At 38.5% G+C, this 22806-nt stretch overlaps 1 protein-coding gene across 3 annotated transcripts in view; it reads left to right on the top strand.

Annotated features, from left to right (window-relative positions):
• The window catches only part of LOC150097302 (uncharacterized), a 194773-nt gene that overhangs the window by 25193 nt on the left and 146774 nt on the right, over positions 1 to 22806 (top strand). For all 3 annotated transcript variants that reach the window (XM_090407023.1, XM_090407025.1, XM_090407024.1), the window contains exon 2: positions 8183 to 8249. In XM_090407023.1, the coding sequence (XP_090263149.1) occupies positions 8183 to 8249 (67 nt within the window). The remainder of the gene's footprint in view (positions 1 to 8182; positions 8250 to 22806) is intronic.

Genomic DNA, 22806 nt, shown 5'->3' with positions numbered 1-22806 from the left:
CAAACTCGCATTTGCTTTAAACATATATAAGAAAATCTGCTGCAGTTTAAACTTTATTCTATATTCTGCTGTTATCAGCAGAATATAGGCAACATCTTGAAATGTACCTGAATCGTCATGAGAAAAATTTAAATCATTTGAACAATTACAAAAAATGGACAGAATTAATTACATCCTTAAAATTTGCAACAAACAGTTTTAGATAATGAAAGGAAATGTTGGTATGAAGTTATAAAAAGGATAATTTTTGTAGTACAGTTTTTAGGGACACAAAATCTAGCTCTTCTTGGTAAAAGTAATAAACTTTATGATTGTAACAATGGCAATTTTTTAAAATGCATTGAGATGTTAGAAAAGTTCTCAAAAAAAAAAAAAATCAGCTAACGCCTTTTTATTCCCGTATACGGGAGTAGGCGAGGCCATTTAGCCCTATCTAACTTTTTGGAGACTGAGTGGGCAGTTCATTCTCCACTGGTACCCAATCAGAGACAGATGGCCCAAGGCTATCACTAATTAAGCGGTACGCAGTGAAGAGAGACGGCTCAAATGTGCCGCCATCTCGTGGTCCCTAACCCTAACACAATATATTTAATGTCTGAAATAATGTGGGTTCTACGGTCGATTTTCTTGAGTTTACAGGATGAAAAACCCGAGTTTCCGGGAGGAAAAACCTGCTTGCCCGTGCCAGAGATCGACTAACTCGGGAACCGGTCGAAAAAAGGCTTAGAAAAATTTCCTCTAGTCGCCGACTAGACTCGAAACCAAGTCTTCCTTCGTGCGGCGGTGTGCAAACGCTACATCCGCTGAGCTACACAGGCTCTCGCGGTTTACAACCCTTGGTGCAAGGTCCCTTGAAGGCAAAAATAAAAGGGGACAGAGCCGAACATCGTGAGAGGTGTCCAGGTCCAGTTGCTGAGAGAGAGAAGAGGCGAGATTCATTTGCCAAGAGAGCAGAGGCAAGGTCCAGTTACCGAAGCAGGAGAGGCAAAACTCTGTTACCAAAGAGAGCCAGAGGCTGTCGGTGTTGAACCTGAAGCAGTCTGGCCCAGAGGACCAGACTATATGGCAAACCCACGCCAGAGGAAAAATTGGGAGAACAGCTGAAGCCAAGTGCCAGTCGGATGTCCTAGTGCTGTGGGAAGTCGACCAAAGCTAAAAGCTGCAGAGTGATCTTCAAGCCTGTATGCTAAAACTTCTTGCCTGAACTCTTGAGTACCTGGAAGAATGCAGTCCAAGACCCGCAAATATTCCGACGAAACATCCCCTGAAACAAGACTCTCCAGACGGAAACCTAAGGCCTGAGATGAAAGAAAAACCACAGCGACTTTGATGCAGGACCTTTGGAAGGTGTCATGACAAAGAGCCTCTGTAAGTGTATTACATCCTTGAATGTGCATTCTTTTGTAATCTAGGAGATATGTCATAGATGGACTGATAAGAAATAGTAACAAGAAATATCTATAAGAGTCCTCTGATTTGTTGTTAACTGGAATATAAATTGTAAGATAACTTGCCATAGCTAGCTAATCTCTTTATGAGTAAATTAGTCTTGGCAATTTGATTTTCTTAAGCAGAGAAGTAACAGAGTAATTATATTGTATAGTCATTTAATATTGAAAAGGGAAAGTTTGTTTCTTTATACCAAAAGTATAAGGATAGATAAAGAGACAGTAACCTCCCTATCACTTATTTAATGTACTTTGTTTTTATTGTAAATAAATATGTTTTAATTATATGTCAATAAATGCCGCCTGATTGTTTATTTTACAATGCACTGTTCCTAAATAAAAGCGAACTTAAGAGTGGGAACCAAGTAAGATAGCCGAAGTGTATAGTTAAGTGCAAATAGACCACAACTGTTTGTGTAAATTTTTACTTAAGGAATTTGTGTTAGAGAAAGAGAGAGAGAAATCAACCGGCCGCATTACCGGGTTTTATGCCAATAAAAGGATACTGGTGGCGCAGTCTTATCAAATAAATTTCTAGTATCCATAGGCTTAAAACTCGTAGTGCGAAAGGTAGATAAATTAAGTACGCAGTAGTTAGATGGAATTGTGAGAAAATGAAAGGATTAAATATAAAATTAATAATAATGGTGGCTTATAAATAGCAAGTAATAACATACAGTTTACAGCCTTGCTGAAAGAGATAATGGTCAATTCCATAGAAATGCCACTAGGTAGGAAGCATTATATTATCCAGAATGTTCAGATACCTCTCAGAGTTCATTGTTCTTGGCACTACAAACAGAGGTCCAAGGCCAAACCAGGAAAAACAATACCATACTATCGCACTGCCACCTTCGACTTTCACAGTTGGGGCTACGCACTCTGGTAAGAGACTGTCACTGGGCTTCCACCACACCTATCCATCTGCTCAGTAGAGGATGTAGTGTGATTTTTTGCTCCATAATGCAACTTTCCAACCCTCCACATCCTACTGTACATACTGTTTACACGATTGAACTCTGCACGTCGGTTCGGGTAACAACGGGGCTTGCATATTGGGGTCCTACCATGAAAATCCCATGTTGTGAGCCTCAGATTTGAATTTTTTTTTTTTTTTGTTCAGATTTGTGTTCTAGTAGATGCGCAGACCTCCATATTCAATGTGTGGGCCAACGAATTTTTACATATTATATGTTATCCTATCACAATGTCTTTTTATAACAACATCAGTTCCCTTCTCTCAGTATTTTGGAGAGAGGACACAGTTGCACTGACTTGGGAGCATCATGTTCCTGCAATTTATCCTGGCTATAAATACGTGACTCGTTACATGGCAAGTGCACCTTACCCATGGGAGCATCTGTTGAATTTTTTCCAAGAAGTGTAGTACAATACATACGTTTTCATTAATTGCTACAAAAAAGAAAAAAAAGAGAGAGAGAGATTTCTGCAGTTGGTAATAGTAATGGTCTTCATTAAACTGGTAATACAATAATTATTTTCATTCATTTTTGTAAAAAAAAAAAAAAACTGCAACTTTTATTGCTAAATAAACAACTTTTAAGTTCATCACTCATTTGTGTTACTGTTTTGGGATAAACTAGATAAACGATCCTATATTAACTTCTTATTCTTTTCTTTCTTTTTATCTTTTTTTTTTTTTTTTTTGTACCCACCTTGCAAAACTTCTCTTCATTTTTAATCTGAAATATAATTATTTCAGATAAAAAATAACAATCATTTTGAAATTTTAGTAAATAAAAATTATTCAGTATTGCTTTTTTAAATGAAGATAATTATACAAAGCAAGCAATATTGTAATAATAATAAAAATAACAATAACATTATTATTATTATTATATAAGTATCTTCATGGAATCAGAAGACTCATGTGAGAGATCTATTATTCACACATACCTATCATACTTCTCCTTAAACTCATACACTGATGAAGCACTTAGTGGCAACCCATTCTGTTCATTCACTACCCTCTAAGCAAAAAAGCTAGTGGTTAACCTTTGCTAACCACACACACACTTACACAATGCAAAAAAGCTAGTGGTTAACCTTTGCTAACCACACACACTTACACAATTTTCATGAGTGACCCCTCCTTCTCTCCCATCTACTAGGTACTGAAAAAAAAAAAAGTCTTCAGTATCAATCCTATAAAATCTCTTTAATAATTTATTATATGTTTCTATTACATGTCCTCTTCTTCACCTATCAGCTATTTTTTGAAGCCCACAGACATCTTTAATCTATTCTCGTAGGAAGTGTTTCATAGATCCACCACAATCATTATCACTTGCCTTTGGATTCTCTCCACCACTTCTTCATCTCCTTAGAATCCACTTGACCAGAAATAGAACTACTGTGCATAGTAGTTCTGTTACTGGAAGGGAGGTTAATGTCAGAGACACCTCTAACATTAACCAGAGAAAGTAAAACGTGATCTTGAAAAACAAGAGAGTGGAGGGTATGAGAGAGGAAAATGAGAGAGAAATATGGAAGATGGACAGGGAAGCAAAAGTCAGAGTGGACATGGAGCCACAGTATGAGAAGAGTGGATACTGGAATCAGGTGTTAACCTTGGGATCTCTTCTGGGTCTGGCTCCCACTGATGAGACAATGAATAAAGATTAAAACCTGTCTGTATAGTGGTCCTTCCCATAATACATACCCTTATATACTTCCTAAAGGAAATGTGCTTTGTGTTAACCACCCAACCGGCCGAGACACATATATATGTCCAAGTTACCATGGATGCAAAGTGCATATTAAAATTGTAATACCATTGATATTACATTGAAATATATGATGGATACGAAGTGTAGAGGAGTGGTGTATTTTATCCATATCGACAGCGACGTGGTTAAGGGAAACTAAGGCAATTGATGTGAAGTCATCGCCCTCTATATACAAGTAGCCTAGTCATTGAGATACCTCAAGTGCAAACTTTAGGATAAAGGATTAACAAGAATGTGATATAATATAAATGCAACTTTAATTTAATTTGTAACTAAGTGAAAAAAAAAACGTTCCTATAATAAAATACTGTTAGTTTATGAATTCTAGGAGAAATACAGCTGTGGAGATTGGCTATCTGAGAGGCATAGCAAGTTGTGTATGATGGAGCAATATTCTGGAAGAGGAAAGTCGTGTTACTGTTTGAAAATTGGTGGTATCTATTTCAGGGCAATTGCTGTTTAACCTGTATGTTAATGATATTGTGGAGGACTTGAATTGGAATATTCAGTTGTTTGCAGACGATGCAAAGTTGGGATGAACTATGAGGAGTAGTACAGAGGTTATGGCCTTGCAAAAAGACTTGAATATGCTGAGTAAATAGGTACAGGAGTGGAGATGGCAGTTCAATGTTGCTAAATGTAGGATTTTAAAATTTGGAAAATGAAGATGGGATGTAGAATTTACTCTTGCTGGGTTGCTGGGGATATATTTTTGGAGGCGGAGCAAATAAGAGATTTTGGAGTGATGGTGGATAACGATCGAAAATTTAGAGTTCATATTGCCAAAATTTTGAGAACAACACAAATTCTGGCAATGATGCAGAAGACACTGACTTGTAAGGAGATTCTTGTTCTTCCCTTGTATAAGGGCTTGATTAGGCCACACATGAACTACTTGCACAGATTTGATTACCTGGTTTTCAAAAGGATGAAGAGATGTTATTATTATTATTACCGGCAACTCCAAGGAGTCGACAGGCTCATCGAGGGTTGAGTTGGTTGACTTTTTTGAGTTGGTTGGCTGAGTGGTTAGCATATCTGCTCTGCAGCCAAAGGCTGTGGGTTCAAATCCCACCATGAGCATGGATGTTTGTGATTGTCTATGAAAATACTGGTGGTGGTTGTGGTGGTAGGCAGTAGATGTCACTGGTGTAGACAATGATGGAGATAGATAGTAGATGATGACGGAGACGGAAAGATGTAGAATAGGTGCCCTCCCTCGATGAGTCTTAGGACTCCCTGGAGGTGTCGTCTAATAATGTAACTTTAGCATACCATGTAGATTGTAGTGCAGCTTGTTTCTTTGTATACATGAGTATACTCCAGATGACCTTAATGTGAAGGTTGAAACGTCAAGTGATTATTTTGGTTTGTATTAAACTGAAGTTTTACTCTAACATGGTAGTTGTTTCCATACTTTTTATAATGAATTCTGATCACTGTGTAACCATGAAGGATAAGATCAGAAACATTCTTTATTGAATGAATTTATTGAATGCATAAATTGACAGGCTTTTTTGTAAGTGAATCTCACCAATGAAAAGTCATAAATTGTTAGCATCGATATCATGGGTGTGCTAAGGATATTACATATTGTAGAAACTTTGTTCTAGAAACTAAATAGAACAAGACACTTCATACCTCCAGTAAGTGGAATGGTGATCCGACATGGATTTCATCTCACACTTAAAGATATGATAAACATCCATGCCTCCAGTGGCACTTGAACCTATGCTGTATTATTATTTTTCTGACCTCCATGGAGTTATGACTCTTAAGGTCAGCACTATAAAATACCAAGTCTATCTTATCACTCCTTAAACTCATCCACTGTTTGCATTTTTATCACCCTCTCAGGAAATGCATTCTATGCTCCTACCACTTTCCATTAAAAAACTTACTTCTTATCCTCTTATTCATTATTTCCTTTTGTAACTTCCAGGATGACCTCTTTTCTTTGTTCCTTCCCATCATTCTACCATATGAAACATTTCTTCAGTATCAATATGATAATAACCTTTCAATAGCTTAAATGTCACTCATATCCCCTCTTCATCTTCTATCCACCAAACTCTCTGTTTGCAGGCCATCTATTATAAACATTGTAAAGTCCTGATATCATTTTTGTTAGCCTGTCTCTGCATCCACTCTAATGCACATACCCAGTGGCCATATCTGATCACAGATATCTAGATGTGTTCTGATCAAAGTTTAATTATTATTAATTATTATTATTATTATGTGACACCTCCAAGGAGTCCAAAGACTCGTCAAGGGAGGGCACCTACTGTACAACTCTCCATCTCCACCACTCAATCCATCAACTACAGCAAGTTGCAACTACCATCATTATCTACACCAATGGCATCTGCTGCCCACCACCACTAGTATTTTCACAGACAATCACAAACATCCATGCCTGTGGCGGGATTTGAACCCACAGACTTTTAGCTGGAGAGCAAATACCACTTGGCCAACCAGGCAAGCAAAAAATTCTCTTCGCCCAACGTGGAATTCATGGTCAGTGTCATTTTCAACATTGCCACAATTCTCTGAGATGTCTTCATAACTTTTGCAATATATCCTCTGATCTTCAAATCTCTATCCACAATCACCCAAGATTCTTTGCTTCCCTCACTTCTTCCAGTATAACTCCATGAAATGAGTATGAAGCATCCCATCTGTGAATCCCAAATTTCAAAACCTTACATTTAGCTGCATTAAACTGATATTTCAATTCATTTGCTAACATTTTCAGCTTATTCAAATTCTCTGAAAGACCCAAAACATCAGCACTATTACAAATAATCCTCCAAGTTTCATATCTGCAAACAGCTGAATATCTCCCTGTAGTATTATGTCAGTGATATTGTCAATTACAATATCATTGACATAAAGATTGAAGAGGTTAGCATGTCCGCTCTCCAGTCAAGAGGCTGTGGGTTCAGATCCTGCCATAGGCATGGATGTTTGTGATTGTCTGTGGAAATACTAGTGGTGGTGGTGATCGGCGGTAGATGGCGTTGATGTAGTTGTGGTCAGTTGGTAGATTTTGAGTGGTGGAAGCAGAGTTGTAGAGTAGATGCCCTCCCTCGATGAGTCTTTGGACTCCCTACAGGTGACAAATAATAAAAAAATAATAATGGTAACTCCCATTATTGAACCATGTGGAGCTCTAATCTTATTCCCTAACACTACTCCCCCCATATACAAATCTGATAGCTATCAGAAAGTCAGTTACTAATGCAATTCACTAACCTGATATCGAAACCTATATATTGTAACTTAAATAACTAACCTGCTGTGTGACATCCTGTCAAACACCTTTTCAAAATTTTTTTTTTAAAAAAAAAAAAGGCATATCCTTTCCCTCATCCACTGCTGTTACTCTGTAGTTAAATGAAGGTAACAGATTACTAAAATGGGAGTGTCCTACTGAACAAATCCATGCTGGCCTGCATAAATAATATTTCCCTCATCTGCCCAATTCTGTATGAGTTCTTACCAATTTCTCCAAAATCTTAACCACAGAAGTGGAGGGACTAAAGTAGACCAGCATGGTATATTTGCATTATTATTGTTATTATTATTCAGACCTCAGTGGAGTCAAAAGACTCATCATGGGAGGTCCTTCCTAGGAAACACAGTCTATCATACCACTCCTTAAACTCATTGACTGTTCTTGTTCTTACCACTCTATCAGGCCCTACATTCCACGGTTCAATCACCCTCCATGCAAAGAAATCACTCCTCACCCTCTTTTTCACAGCTTCCTTTTGTAACTTCCAGGGATGGCCCCTTGTCATCTCTCCTTCCTGCTGTTCCATCAATTGAAAGAACTCCCCAGTGTCAACCCTATAACTACCTCTAAACAATTGATGCAGAAATATCTGGTCTGCAAATGTTGTACTATGTTGTATACCTCTTCATATACACTCGCACAGCTTTTAAATGCCTAATTCTTTTCAATACTGTTCTTTGCAGGCTTCGATTTGGAAAGCGCTTAGAAGAATCTGCTTTTGTTCAAGGAAGACTTCATCCAGCTATTCAGGTATTGTTTACTGATAGAAAATCTTTTCATTAATAATTTTGGGAACTGTATATCAAATATAATTTTGAGAAAAATAAAATACGTAAAGAGAATTGCATCACTGCTCCCACCATCTTGCTGTAGGTTTTTTATATCAGGTTATTGGATTGCATATTATTGGATTGCAAAAATTATTGGGATCACTGAGATGTGGTTGACAGAAGAGGATATAATAACAGGAATAGAAGTCACTGGGTACAGCATTTTTTGGCAGGATAAGAGGGGAAAGCGTGGTGGTCGGGTACTGCTAATGATAAGTGACAACTTATGTCCTCTGAGAGTGAAGGCTTTGGAAGGCTGTGAGACATGATTTTGAGAGCATATGGTGTGAGGTAAAGGTGGGCAAGACAGGATATTTAGTGGGGTGTTGCTACAGACCCAGGAGCACAGAGGATGGGGACCAGGAGATGTTCAGACAGTTAAGTTTGGCAAGTGCAAGAAGAATGATTGTTATGAGAGATTTTAACTACAGTAGTATAAATTGGAGAGAGGAAGATGCATGTAGCAATAGGGGAATGGAATTTCTAGAATTCTCGAGGGAGAAATGTCTTAGGCAACATGTAACAGAGGGAACAAGAGGTTCAAGAGTTTTGGATTTGGTTATAGCATCAGAAGAGTTGATAATAACTGAGATGACATCTCTCCTGCCAGTTGGAGAGAGTGACCATATGGTTTTGACTTGGAAAACGAATAGGCATGCAGGAGTATCAAAGAGACAGGAACTTATGTGGAATTATAATGCAGGTGATTATATTAGTCTTAGACGTCAACTTCGGGAAGTTTCATGGAGGGAGGAATTGGAAGGGCGGGATATCGTTAGTGCGTGGGAAATTGTGAAAGAATATTTGTTAGCAGCAATGGTAAGTTGTATACCACGAGTGAGGAAGAGGACACAATTTGGAGCAAAGAGGATGACAAACAATATTAAACAGGAATTGCATACGAAAAAGAGGCTATGGAAGAGATATAAAGAGACAGGTGAAGAGAAGATGCATGAAGAATATAAGACACAGGCCAGAAGAGTGACTAGTGTGGTAAGGAAAGCAAACTTGGAATATGAGAGGAGATTGGCCCTAAGATCCAAAGACAATCCTAGGGAATTTTTAGCTATATGGCCAGTAAGAGGAGAAATGACAGTGGAAGAATGATATTGTGGGATAAAAATGGGAATAGAGTGACTGATGCAGAGTACATAGTGGAATTGTTCAATGAACACTTTATTGGAGTATTTCATCCTAGAGGAGTCAGTTTTAATGCTAGAGAGATAGGGCAGGTTTGAGGTTTAGAGGTACAGGAGGGGAGTGTGTTTCAGATACTGAGTACTCTGGATGTCAGTAAAGCTTTGGGACTGGATGGTATTTCACCACGAGTTTTGAGAGAATGTGCTAGGGAACTGACAGTGCCTTTAACCTGGCTTTTCAATGAAAGTCTGGCTTCGGCAAAGGTGCCCAGGGAATGGAAGGAAGGTAAGATAGTGCCATTAAGGGTGGTAACAGACTGGAAGTGTCTAATTATAGGCCAGTTAGTGTATCATCAATAGTTATTAAGATCTTGGAGAAAGTAGTGAGAGACTGTATACAGCATTGGGCAGATGAGGGTAATGTTATCTGTGAGAGTCAACATGATTTGTGAAAGGGCGCTCTTGTTTTAGCAATATGCGAGCCTTTTATAATAAAGTTACAAGAACATTAGATGAGGGAAAGGCATATACTGCAGTTTTCTTAGACTTAGCGAAGGCATTTGATAGGGTGCCACATGATAAGCTGATATTTAAGTTGCAGCACATGAGTCTTGATGTCAGATTGGTCAACTGGATTCAGGATTGGCTGTCTGATAGGTATCGGAGAGTTGTGTATGGTGGAGCAGTTTCAAGGAGGCAGAGGGTTACAAGTGGGGTCCCACAGGGCTTAGTACTAGGACCTATATTGTTTAACCTTTATATCAATGACATTTCCAGTGGATTGCAAGGGGATATTCAGTTGTTTTCAGATGATGCAAAGCTGGGAAGGATTATTAGTAATAGTGCAGATGTGGCAGCCCTGCAAGAGGATTTGAATAAGCTAGATAGATGGGCAAATGAATGGGGGTAGGTGTCGGTTTAATGCAGCAAAATGTAAGGTCTTGAGGTTTGGGAAACATCGATGGGACACTGCATACTATATGGGAGGAGTTATACTGGAGGAAGTAGGGTAGACAAGAGATCTGGGATTGATGATTGATAGAAACCTGAAATTTAGATGACATATTACAAAGGTGGTGAAGGTAACACAGAAGATTGCTGCAATAATGAGAAGGACACTGACCTGCAGAGATAAGAGGGTGATCATTCCGTTGTATAAGTCTCTGATCAGACCACACTTGGACTATTGTTCTCAGATTTGGTCCCTAGGATTTGAAGGGGATAAATTAACTGTGGAAAGGATACAAAGACGGATGACAAACATGGTTTCAGGACTGTACAATTTAGTTATGAGGATCGGCTGAGGGAATGTGGACTGCCGAGTTTGGTGGATAGAAGAAGGAGAGGTGATATGATTGAGACTTTTAAACTGTTGAGAGGTGGTTACAGGGTTGATACTTGGGAGTTCTTTTGCTTGGTTGAACAGCGGGAAGGAGTGATGACAAGAGGCCATACCTGGAAGTTATGAAAGGAAACTGTGAGCAAGAGGGTGAGGAGCGGTTTCTTTGCATGGAGGGTGGTTGAACCGTGGAATGCATTGCCTGATGGAGTGAGAGCGAGAACGGTCAATGAGTTTAAGGAGTGGTATGATAGACTTTGTGTTTCTTGGGGGGGGCGGGGCTCTCCTTGATGAGTCTTGACAGACTTTATGTTCTTAGGAAAGGACCTCCCACGATGAGTCTTTTGACTCCATGGAGGCCTGAATAATAATAATGATAATAATAATATAATAATAATATACCCTCCTCTATAAATTAAAGATGCCAAGAAGTTATATTCTTGGTTTCTTCCTTTATCCAAGTGTAAGCAAATAAAGTTTGAGCATGAAGTAACTTTGTAGCAGGGCTACTTATATATAGAGGCCAATGACTTCACATCAGTTTCCTTAGTATCCCATGATACAAAGCACATATTCTTACATACAAGTATAATACTATGCATTATGAGAAGGGCCACTACCCAGACTTTAAACTTTATTGAGGTGTTTAAGTGCAGGGATACTCTCCAAAAACTCTGAGTGATCTAAATGATTACTCCATATTTCACTGAATGTCGCAAAGGATTGCTACCAAACTTGTTACTCCTGACCTGAATCTTTCCAGGACAGGAAACCCAGCAGTGGTTCCACCCACTGACAGGCAAAAACCTGCCACCGAGCAAATCCCTCTCTACTCCTGGGGAGGTAAGCAAACCCAAAGCCAAGCATTAATAAATGTTATCATTGGGAACCAGACCCAGAAGATACACCAAGGTTGAAATAATGCAGAAGTCATATATTTCTCATATACAAGTAGTCGAAAGGTGTCACACCTTATTACTAAAATACTCTGGATTAGAGATAGAATTGAAAGTTTTTCGCTTGGTTATACTATAAATTAAAGATGCCAAGAAATTATGTTCTTGGTTTCATCCTTTATCCAAGTGTAAGCAAACAAAGTTGAGTTAATGGATACTTCACAACTGGGAACCGGACCCACTGATCTCAATAAAGATCGAAATCAGCCTGGGTAGTGACCCTTCCCTAATACATAGCATTATACATATCTGTAAAGATATGTTCTTTGTATTGTAGGATACTAAGGCAATTGATGTGAAGTCATTGGCCTCTATATACAAGTAGGCCAGTTGTGAAGTTATTTCATGCCTAAACTTTGCAAAAGATCAAACCAAGAATATAATTTCTTGGCATCTTTAATTTCTAGCATAAGCCAGTGAAAAAACTTTCAACATCTCCCCACTCAAGAATGGGATATCTGTGAATGTCTTTAAGTGGTAAATCAGTTTTATTGTCCACAGATGACAACCTTGCTTATTGAAGGCATAGAAAAGTATCTCTAAAGGAAAGTTTCTGGATTAACTCTGCTTGCCTCCCTGCTTTATTAAACACGTGCTATAGGTTTATAACATTTAGTGGATAAAATGAATATAAAAAAATTGGCTTGCAACAAAAATCAGCTTCACTCTCAACCTATGGACAAGCCATGGAAAGGATTGAAGAAACTTGCAGAGTTGCTTTTGAAATTTCAAATTTCACTGGCATTTAATTGGGTCTAGCATAGATGCTTTGTAAACTACTGTGTAATTGTATATCCTCTAACCTAATGGAGTGTTAGTTTTCTTCCTGTTTATTTGCTATTATCACAATAGCATAATAGATACATTGCTGTCTTTGGGATTTTTCTGCCAATGTTGGAACACTCAAGAGCTTGGCAATTTTATCCATTCTTTCCTTTTTATAGACATAAATAACCTTTTATCACTGATTTAATATCCTGTTCATAATTTTATTAAATGATAAGTTTATTCATCCCTCTGCTTCCTATATCAAACCTTGCATTGATCAAACATTCTAAACTTTACGCTCTTCCATATCCAATTTCTAAAGCTGAATTCTTTCTTTGATATTTTTAATGCTACAATAAGACAGTCTTGTCTTCTGCTTCTTATTATTGTAAGCAACCTCTAGGAAGTCAGAGATTTATTGAGGTAGGTTGCATATCACTCACACCACCTTGCATACTGACCCTTGAATTTATTCACACTATCTACTATCCACACTTACAACATGGAAAGGCAAGCCATTCTAATCACTCACCAACCTATGAAAGAAAAATCTAGCTCTCATGTATTTCTTAACTGCATTCATTGATAGATACTTTCTTGTCCTCGCCCCACCCTCCATAAAATGAAAAATCCATATACTGGTATCCTCATGACTCTTTCAGAAGTTTGTAGGTCTCCATCATTTCACTCCTCTTTCTCCTGTTTGCTAGCATCTGCAGTCCACAAATTCTCAGTCTCCCCTCATAATCTATATTCCACAGTTCTAATATAATTTTTAACACACTCCTTTGCTCTCTCTCCACTGTTTTTGCACCATTTTGGAAACTAGAAGACAAGATCTGTGCATAGTAGTCCAGATGATTTCCAAAAAGATTTCCTTAGCCTTATATGTCAATGTTAGTTTAAGCGTTATAATTATCTTTTGAGTTGTATTCATAATCTTTGTAATATGGCCCCTGAACTTCAACTTCTTATATGATAAATCTCCAAAATCCCTAGCTCAGTCAGTTTCTTCTAGCAGATCACAATCGGCAGCATTTGCAGTGGAAGAGAAGATAGGTTTTCGCTATCTAGTATAGTTAGAATATAGCGTTTATATATATATATACAGTGCAACCTCGGTTGTCGAACTTAATTCGTTCCTGAAGGCTGTTTGAATACCGAATTGTTCGAAAACTGAAACCATTTTCCCATAAGAATTTATGTAAAATAGATTAATCCGTTCCCTAAACCCAGATGATTGTTTATTTAAACCTTTCCAACAGTACTTCATGCATAAGATCATATACAACCATAATGAAAATGCATAAACTCTTACATAAAAATAATAAGCACAATAAATAGATAAAATAAAAATGAAAATTTAACTTCACTTTAACTATACATACGGAGGAAAGTTGGAGGATGGCGTAAGTGCAAGGAGGTGAGTAAGGGGAGTCGCCTTCCATAACAACATTTTTGTAATTTTTTTGTTTATTTATTTTTGAGTATTGTACATATCGTTGATTTCGCCATACCAAACTGCATAGCAATATTCGAGACACGAACACCATTTTCATGTTTGGATATGATTTTTTTCCCCATCTCTATCATGATTCTAACAACGTTTCACTTTGCTCCTATCAGTGGTCTTCTGCGGTCCCATGGTGACTTAATTAATAATAATTTATGAAAAAAAAACAAAGAAAATCAAGAAAACCCACTGCAAATTCGAGCAAGTGCCTGCCGCGTAACTTACGCTTTCCCGCCTTACAGCTCAGCACGCGTGGCACGTGGTTGCCGTTTGTCTGTTCGGAAACCGGGGCATTTTTTGTTCCGAAAATATGTTCGGGAACCGAATTGTTCAAGAACAGAGGCGTTCGACAACTGAGGTTCCACTGTATATATATTATTATTACAGGCAAATCCAGGGAGTCCTTAGACTCATCGAGGGAGGCCCCAAATCATGTTCATCACAACTATTTGACATTCACACAGTATCTATCATACCTCGCCTTAAACTCATTCACTGTCACAGCACCCACCACAGACTCTGGCAGCCCATTCCACTCATTTACCACTCTAAAAGTGGTAAATGAGTGGAACACCCCTCCTCCGCCTATCAACCAATTTCTGCAACCCATAAATCCTCAACCTGTTCTCATAAGGTTCATTCCACAGACCTGCTATCATCTTGGTCACTTGCGTCTGGATCCTCTCAACCTCCTCCCCATCAAGAAGAAACCTAGGTGACCAAATCTGGGCACAGTAGTCGAGATGGGGTCTTATCAAGGCTCGATACAGAGGAACAATAACATGCTTGTCTCTGCTCGTCAACGTATTCTTCAGCAACCAAGTGATTTGATGAGCTGATTTGGCCACTTTTGCAATGTGCCCCCTAAACTTCAACTCCTTATCCACCAACACTCCTAAATCTCTTTCCTCATCAATTTCATGGAGTACAGTTCCACCAATGTAGTAAACTGCTACTAATCTTTTCACCCCAAAATGTATAACCTTACATTTTGCAACATTAAATTGACATCCATTCTCCTTAGCCCAGACCTCCAATCTATCCAAATCATCCTGCAAAATTCTGACATCATCTGCATTCACTATTGCCCTACCCAACTTTGCATCATCCATGAACAAATGAACTGTTCCTCTCAGATCCTTTCCTGTATCATTAATGAACAAATTAAACAGCAGTGGTCCAAGAACAGATCCTTGTGGCACACCACTGGTCACAGGCCGTCTTTTGGACTCTACTCCTGAATAAACCACTCTCTGATATCTCTCCATCAACCAACCACCTATCCATCTCACCAACCCTATATCCATTCCCATATGTTGTAGTTTACAAATTAGTATTCCATGTGGTATCCTGTCAAAGGCCTTAGCCAGGTCCAGCAGTATCTGTAGTAAGTGATGACTTATGCCCTTTAAGAGTGGAGGCTTTGGAAGGCAGCGACACTAATGGTTTTGAAAGCATGTGGTGTGAGGTAGAAGTGGCCAGACAGGATATTTAGTGGTGTGTTGCTATAAACCAGGGAGCACATAGGGTGGAGAGCAGGAGATGTTTTGGCAGTTGCGCTTGGCAAGTGCAAGAAGAATGATTGTTATGGAAGATTTTAACTACAGCAGTGTAAGCTGGGAGGAGGAAATGCATGTATTAATAAGGGGATGGAATTTCTGGAATTCTTGAGGGACAAATGTCTTAGGCAAGATGTAATAGAGGGAAAAAGAGGTTCAAGAGTTTTGGATTTGGTCATAGCATCATAGGAGCTGATAATAACCAAGATGACATCTCTCCCACCAGTTGGAGAAAGTGAACATGTGGTTTTGACTTGGAAGATGAATAGACATGTAGGTGTATCAAAGAAAAGGGAACATATGTGGAATTATAAGGCAGGTGATATAATAGTCTTAGGCATCAAATGAGGACAAAATTTAATGACCAGGATATCCTTAATTATTTGGAAATTGTGAAAGGATATTTGTTAGCAGCAATAGTAAGCTGTATTCCAAAAGTGAAGAAGCAGACAGAATTTGGTGTAAAGTGGATGACAAACAATATCAAATAGGACCTGCAGCTGAAAAAGAAATTATGAAAGAGATCTAAGGAGAGAGAGGGTGGAGGGCAGATACACGAAGATTATAAGACGCAGGCCAGGAGAGTGACCAGTATAGTGAGGAAGGCAAAACTGGATTATGAGAAGAGATTGGCACCAAGATCCAAAGAAAATCTTAGGGAATTTTTTAGCTACGTGGCCCAGTAGCACACTCAGGATTTAATTTTGGAGGGGGCTGAGCACTCAAGATATTTAATCTAAGGAGGGGTGAGTAAACGATTTGAGAATGCACACTACATTGCATACGACCTATGACTGAACATCTGCAGTGATCGCCAATACATGATACTCGTGATCTCCTCTAGCCCGGCTCAGACAAACGAAGTATCGCTCAATCTGCAAGAGTACTACTTTGTTCGCCTTGCGTTTACAGCGGCTGTGATTCCCGAGAGCTATACAGTATTCCCACCTTGTGTGGCTGCTAATTCATAAGTAGTATAGAAATAGAAGACACAACATAAATAAAAAAAAGAATAGGAGGAGAAATGATTGTGGAAGAATGACATTGCGGAATAAAAATGGGAATTAAGTGACTGATGCAGAGGACATAGTGGAGTTGTTCAATGAGCACTTTATTAGAGTATTTCATCCTGGAGAAGATAGTTTTATTCCTGGAGGGATAGGGTAGGTTCAGGGTTTAGAGGAGCAGGAGGAGAGTGTGTTCCAAATACTGAGTAATCTGGATACTAGTGAAGCTGTGGGACTGGATGGTATTTCACAACAGGTTTTGAGGAAAAGTGCTGGAGAACTGACAACTCAGTTGACCTGGCTCTTCAATAAAATTCTGGCTGTGGGTAAGGTACCCAAGGAATGGAAGGAAGGTAAGATAGTGATGCTGCACAAAGGTGGCTGCAGACTGGAAGTGTCTAATTATAGGCCAGTTTGTGTGTCATCAGTAGTTGTTAGGGTCTTGGAGAAATTAGTGAGGGACTATATACAGTCATCCCTTGTCCGGGTTCCGTTCCATCCAGCAGGAAGTAAGTCGATACATTAAATCAACAGAGTTCTAGGGGTTAGGGACTTAACCGTAATAAGTATACTGTCATTTTAATTTTTAAACCTTATTATAAAACTATACTGTGTCTTTCTGCCACTATAAAACAGGAGAATGATCACCCAAATTTTCCTCATCCATATTAAATATTTGCCGTGGCAAATTTTCCTCTGTAATAATTTTATCCAATTTTTCCACAAACTCCTTGGTAGCCTTCTCATTGGAACTTACAGTTCGCCATACATTTTCCCATTATGCAGTGCAAAACGCTGCTTGAATCATATGAACCAACCGGAAAAAGCGTTGAATTCGTAGTCATAATCGGGTTCTGCTTTCTCCTTCAACATATAGAAGAGACTTAGTGCCTTAGCAGTTATGGTCACAGTGCTAAGGGGTATTTGCTTTTGGTTAGGGTCCTCTATCTATGATGCAAGTAGCTTTTCCATATCAGCAATAGGACCTTGTTGTTGCTTCATCACTATCGTCGATTTAATGGAGCAGATCCTTTCGCAGGTCATCACTGTAGAATGAGACCATCCAAAGTCATGTGCGATCACATTGATAGGCTTACTAGCTTCATGTTGCTTTATAACTTGCAATTTCGTTTCAAGATCAATTGCCCGCCTCTTTTTTTGTGATACTTCACTAGATTTTTTGATTGTGCATGTAGGGGACATGTTGCACAAAACATCGCGAAATATTTAACGATAAATACACAAATAATCCATTTCTCAAACATAAAATCTACTGAGGAACTGTTGAAGACACGTGCCGACTACCCAGGGAGGTTGCCGCTGAAAGCGTTATCGCCACTGTGCATGCTTTACTTTACTCTCGCTTGCATCTTGTTCAAAAGTATAGCTGAAAACATTATTTATTCCAATTACTGAAATAAGAGCCAACAGGCTTCACTTTGGTGAAATTGCACTACAAGGTGCTGGCTTACGCGTGGACTCGCCAAACTTTATAGTTTTCTATATTCAGCATGTAACTCATAGATTAGATTTCCTATCTTTGAGTTTCTTATTCGGCTAAGAAATAATGTGGTATTCAATATCCACTTAATTTTGAATTATTTATTCCCCTTATGGGATCACGGACGTAACTCGAACAGACGTAAGTCGAGGGATGACTGTACAGCATTAGGCAGATGAGGGTAATGTTATTTGTGAGAATCAACATGGATTTGTTAAGAGGCGCTCTTGCTTTAGTAATATGATTACCTTTTATAATAAAGTGACAACAGCAGTTCATGAGGAAAAAGCATATACTGCCATTTTTTTAGATTTTGCAGAGGCGTTTGACAGGGTGCCAAATGATAAGCTATTATTTAAGTTGCAGCACATGAGTTTAGATGTCGGGTTAGTCAATTGGATTCAGGATTGGCTGTCTGATAGGTATCAGAGAATTGTGTATGTTGGGGCAATATCAAGGAGGCAGAAGATTGCAAGTGGTGTTCCACATGGCTCAGTATCGGGACCTGTATTGTTCAACCTTTATATCAATGTCATTGGATTGGAAGGGGATATTCAGTTGTTTGCAGATGATAACAAAGGCAGAGGCAGATAACAAAGATGGTTTCAGGACTGTACAATGTCACTTATGAGGATCGACTGAGGGAATGTGGAAGGAGAGGTGATATGATTGAGACTTCTAAACTGTTAAGAGGCAGTTACAGGGTAGACATTGGGGAATTCTTTCACTTGGTCGAACAGATGGAAGGAGTGATGACAAGGGGCTATCCCTGGACATTAAGAAAGGAGGCTGTGAGCAAGAGGGTGAGGAGCGGTTTCTTTGCATGGAGGGTGGTTGAACGATGGAATGCATTGCCTGAGAGAGTGGTTAGAGCAGGAATGGTCAGTGGGTTCAAGGTATGGTATAATAGACTTTGTGTTTCCTAAAAACAACCTATCACGATGAGTCTTTTGACTCCATGGAGGCCTGGATAATAATAATAATCTTGCCCATGTAATATACACCATTGAACATCTCATTACACCAGATTGCATAATTTTACATTTACTAATATTGAACTGATAGCCATTTTCATAATTTCTGATTCAAATTATTCTGCAAGTGCTGCATGTAAATCATATTCCTGATTATCCTGTCTATCTTGCATCATCAGCAAAAGCTATATATATCACCTGTAAAATCCTTACCAATGACGTTTTTGTAAAGATTGAATAACAGTGGACCAAGTACTGATTCTTGTGGTACACCACTGGTTACCTTAAATCTTGCAGACTCACATCCCCTGTATACTACTTTTTGATACTTTCTGTAATTCAGTGATCCTCTTATTTACACTTATTTATTATTTATTTAGCATATAGCTCACACATGAAAAGTTACATTACATTAATCCTTAATATATATGGACATTATTTACACTAATACTTTATAATCCAATCCCATATTCTCCAATTTATGCAATGGCATTCCAAGCTATATCCCATCAAAAGAATTAGCAAAGTCCAAAAGTATAATGACGTATTCATTTCCCTTGTGAGCAAGTTACTCAAATGTGGCTTTTCCTTCGTGAACTCGTGCTCATGCTTTTCATTTACAAAGTATAGATTTTATGTCAACCCATTTCTGTATGCAAGCTCTTCAGCATTACTCCAGAGATGCTGATAAGTCAATAATTAGATACACCAATCTCTCCACCATCTCTCTGCAATTGGAGTATTATACATTTTTCCACTTATGTCTTTCCATTTATGTAGAATCTTCTCTATGATGAGACTCAAATTGTGCAGCCAGTTCATCTGAACAAACCCTTTAGCCTCCATGTTGAAATCGTAACCCCCCCCCATAACTGAATTCTTATTTAGTGTATGGAACAGCTCTATCACGTCATCATACACCTGTTCTGCATCTATCCAGGTAGCATTGAGCTGTGTGTTGCATACACCAGCTTGATAGATTTTTTGCAAAATGGGCACTCATTAGTTGAACAATCTCTTCTGCATCTGCTACCAGCATATCATTTTCATTGATGGCAGTTATTCTTTCTTTTACTTGCAACATAACAATAAAAAATTTTTGGGGTTGTCATTAGCTTGCAGAGCCATTTTCTTTTCATTCTTTTCTTTTTTCTTAAGAAATTCTTACTATTTAATAAGACTGTGCATTCATTTCACTCCCACCCTATTTATTCTTTGAACTTTAGTGACATATTCCAATATTGCACCATTAATGTATTTTTAAAAATTCTCCTAAGTGCTGCCGATATCCTTATCATCTAGCAAGATGCCATTTGATCTAATGTAGCATTCTCCTCAGTTGATCATAATTGCCTGTTCGTCTATAGTTCATCATAATATTTTTTGAATAGAATGTCTCCAGGTCAGTACAGCATCATCATTAACATATACTGGAGGCAGTACAATCTCATCTTTAGCTGAAACCCATATAACACTATAATCAAGTCTAGCACTCTTATCTCACACAAATTTTGGTATCTAACATTCACAGTTCCACCATCTAGTTTTTGTTTTCCTGGTGGCTACATACTCTCCTCTCATCCACAAGCAAATGCAAGCCATCTGCAGCAAGCCTTTTTTTCTTACCTACAGATTTATCCCATACATCCACAAATTCAAGTCCTCTCTTTTGGTGTATTCTAGCTATCATGCCATTTGTAATCATTGTTCTTCTCCTCAACTCCCTGCTTTCATACTTTGCAACACACTCACAATCCACTCTCTCATACTCTTCTGTCTCACCATCTCTAGCAACACTCATAAATCCTTTGCTCTCTCATTTGTTCTCTCTCGCAAATCATTTGTTCATACAACTCCTCTTCATTTCCTCTCCTCTCCATAGCATCATGTCATTCTTCCTTTGTTGTGTTTTTATATCTTTCACCATAGAGACCCCATACACTACTTTTTACCATTCTGTTGCATTCATTTATCTTAACTCATTTACTACTAGCATCTTTCTTCTTTCACCTCCAACTACTAATCTCTTCTCCATATATCCTACCTCACTCTGCACATGCCTCGGTTCATTCTTCAACCTTACCATTTTCTTTTCTAACATTCTCACTCATATTCATATCTTACACACTTGCCTTTAAGTGTTTAAGAATAAGAACTGTCAATCAATATCCTCCTTCATTTCTCCTGTGTAATTCTTTAGAAGAAGCTTGAGAATGTTTTTTCATAAAGACTACATCCTCAGACTGTATGAAAAACACGTCAGTTGGTTCCTGCTGTTTCCAACTCATAGCATTGTGATGTTAAGTTTTTGCAAACCCTCATAATGTGCTGCTTAATAGAAAAAAAGAAAAGAAAAGAAAACTGTCACTCTTCTTTGAATTATGACAGTAGTTCTCTGAGCAACTTTTACAACTTTGTGTGAATAGTATGATTTTGTAAGTGAATTCTAGATGGGAGCAGGATGTGTGGAGAGAGAGAGAGAGAGAGAGAAATAGAACTGCTTAGAAAGGAAGTTGAAGGCATGAAGACTAAGTTGTTGAGGATGAATGAAGAGATTAAGAGATGAGAGGTTAATTAGTGCAAGAAGAATGGTATGAGGGAGAGAGCAAGGGAGAGAATGTAAGAGACTGGGAGACAGGGAAAGAGAAGAAATTGGAGAAAGTCAAGAGAGTGCGCAAGCAACAGATAGAGAGAGATTAGTGGAAAGAGGGAAGGAGAGAGAGTGGAAGGGTCATGGATGCCAGCGAGAGAAGAATGAAGGAAGCTGTGAGGAATGCCATGTATGCAGATTCAAGATGTGTAAAGTACAAGAGGAATGCTTACCTGGAAGAATAACAGATTGCAGAGATGGTAGTGAAGCAAGATGAACACACAGGAGAGTTAATAGTGATAGTCAGTACAAATGACCTTTGAGGTATTGTGAACTGCATAGTAACAGATTGATGGTTGTTACGGATTGTGCAGCAGACATGTGAGAGGAAAGATAGTGATTACATTGCCTCAGTAATATAATGTAGAGTGGAGAAAAGACCAGTGATAATGAATGAGATGACAGTGAGAATGTGTAGGCAGAGAGTTCTGGAATACATGGGTGCTTGGAGAGCATTTGAGGCTAAAAGAGAACTGTATGCAAAAGATGGATTGTCTTTGAACATGCAAGGGTGCAGGCATTTGGAGAGTTTGTTTTCTGGGCCAATTGAGTGCTGGGACAGGGCACTAGAGTACAAGGATTGAAGGTTACATGGCCTTGTGTAAGAGATGAATTATGCCCTCTGAGAGTAGAGAATCAGAGGGGGAAATGATGCTAACTTTTGAGAGTATATGTATATGCTGTGAGGTAGAGGTAGATAGGACAGTATATTTAGTGACATGCTCATTAAATAACTTCACTACATTCTTTGCTATGGTAACAAATAACCATAGCAAAGAATGCTGTGGAGTTATTTAAAGCACTTTATCAGTGTATATTATGCAGAAGAGAGGACAATATTAGAGAAATCAGAGATATATCAAAGGCTGTAGAAGTCAGATGTTAATAAGGCAGTAGGAATGGATTAAAAATGTGCAAAAGAGTTAGCTTGACCTCCTTATTTAATGAAAGTAGCGGAAAAGGTTTCTAAGGAGAAGGAAGGAAGGAAAAATAGTACCTTTTTACAGCTTGGTTCTAGGACAGAAATTTTTAGTTTTAGACCAGTCTGTGTAGTTGCAGATGTTGTTGGGG

This window comes from Typopeltis vanoorti, chromosome 17 (assembly GCF_054136105.1).
Source record: "Typopeltis vanoorti isolate ZY-2024b chromosome 17, IOZ_Tvanoo_1.0, whole genome shotgun sequence".
NCBI lineage: Eukaryota > Metazoa > Arthropoda > Arachnida > Uropygi > Thelyphonidae > Typopeltis > Typopeltis vanoorti.
The sequence above is the reverse complement of the archived record's forward strand: the minus strand, read 5'-3'. Positions and strand labels throughout refer to the sequence as shown.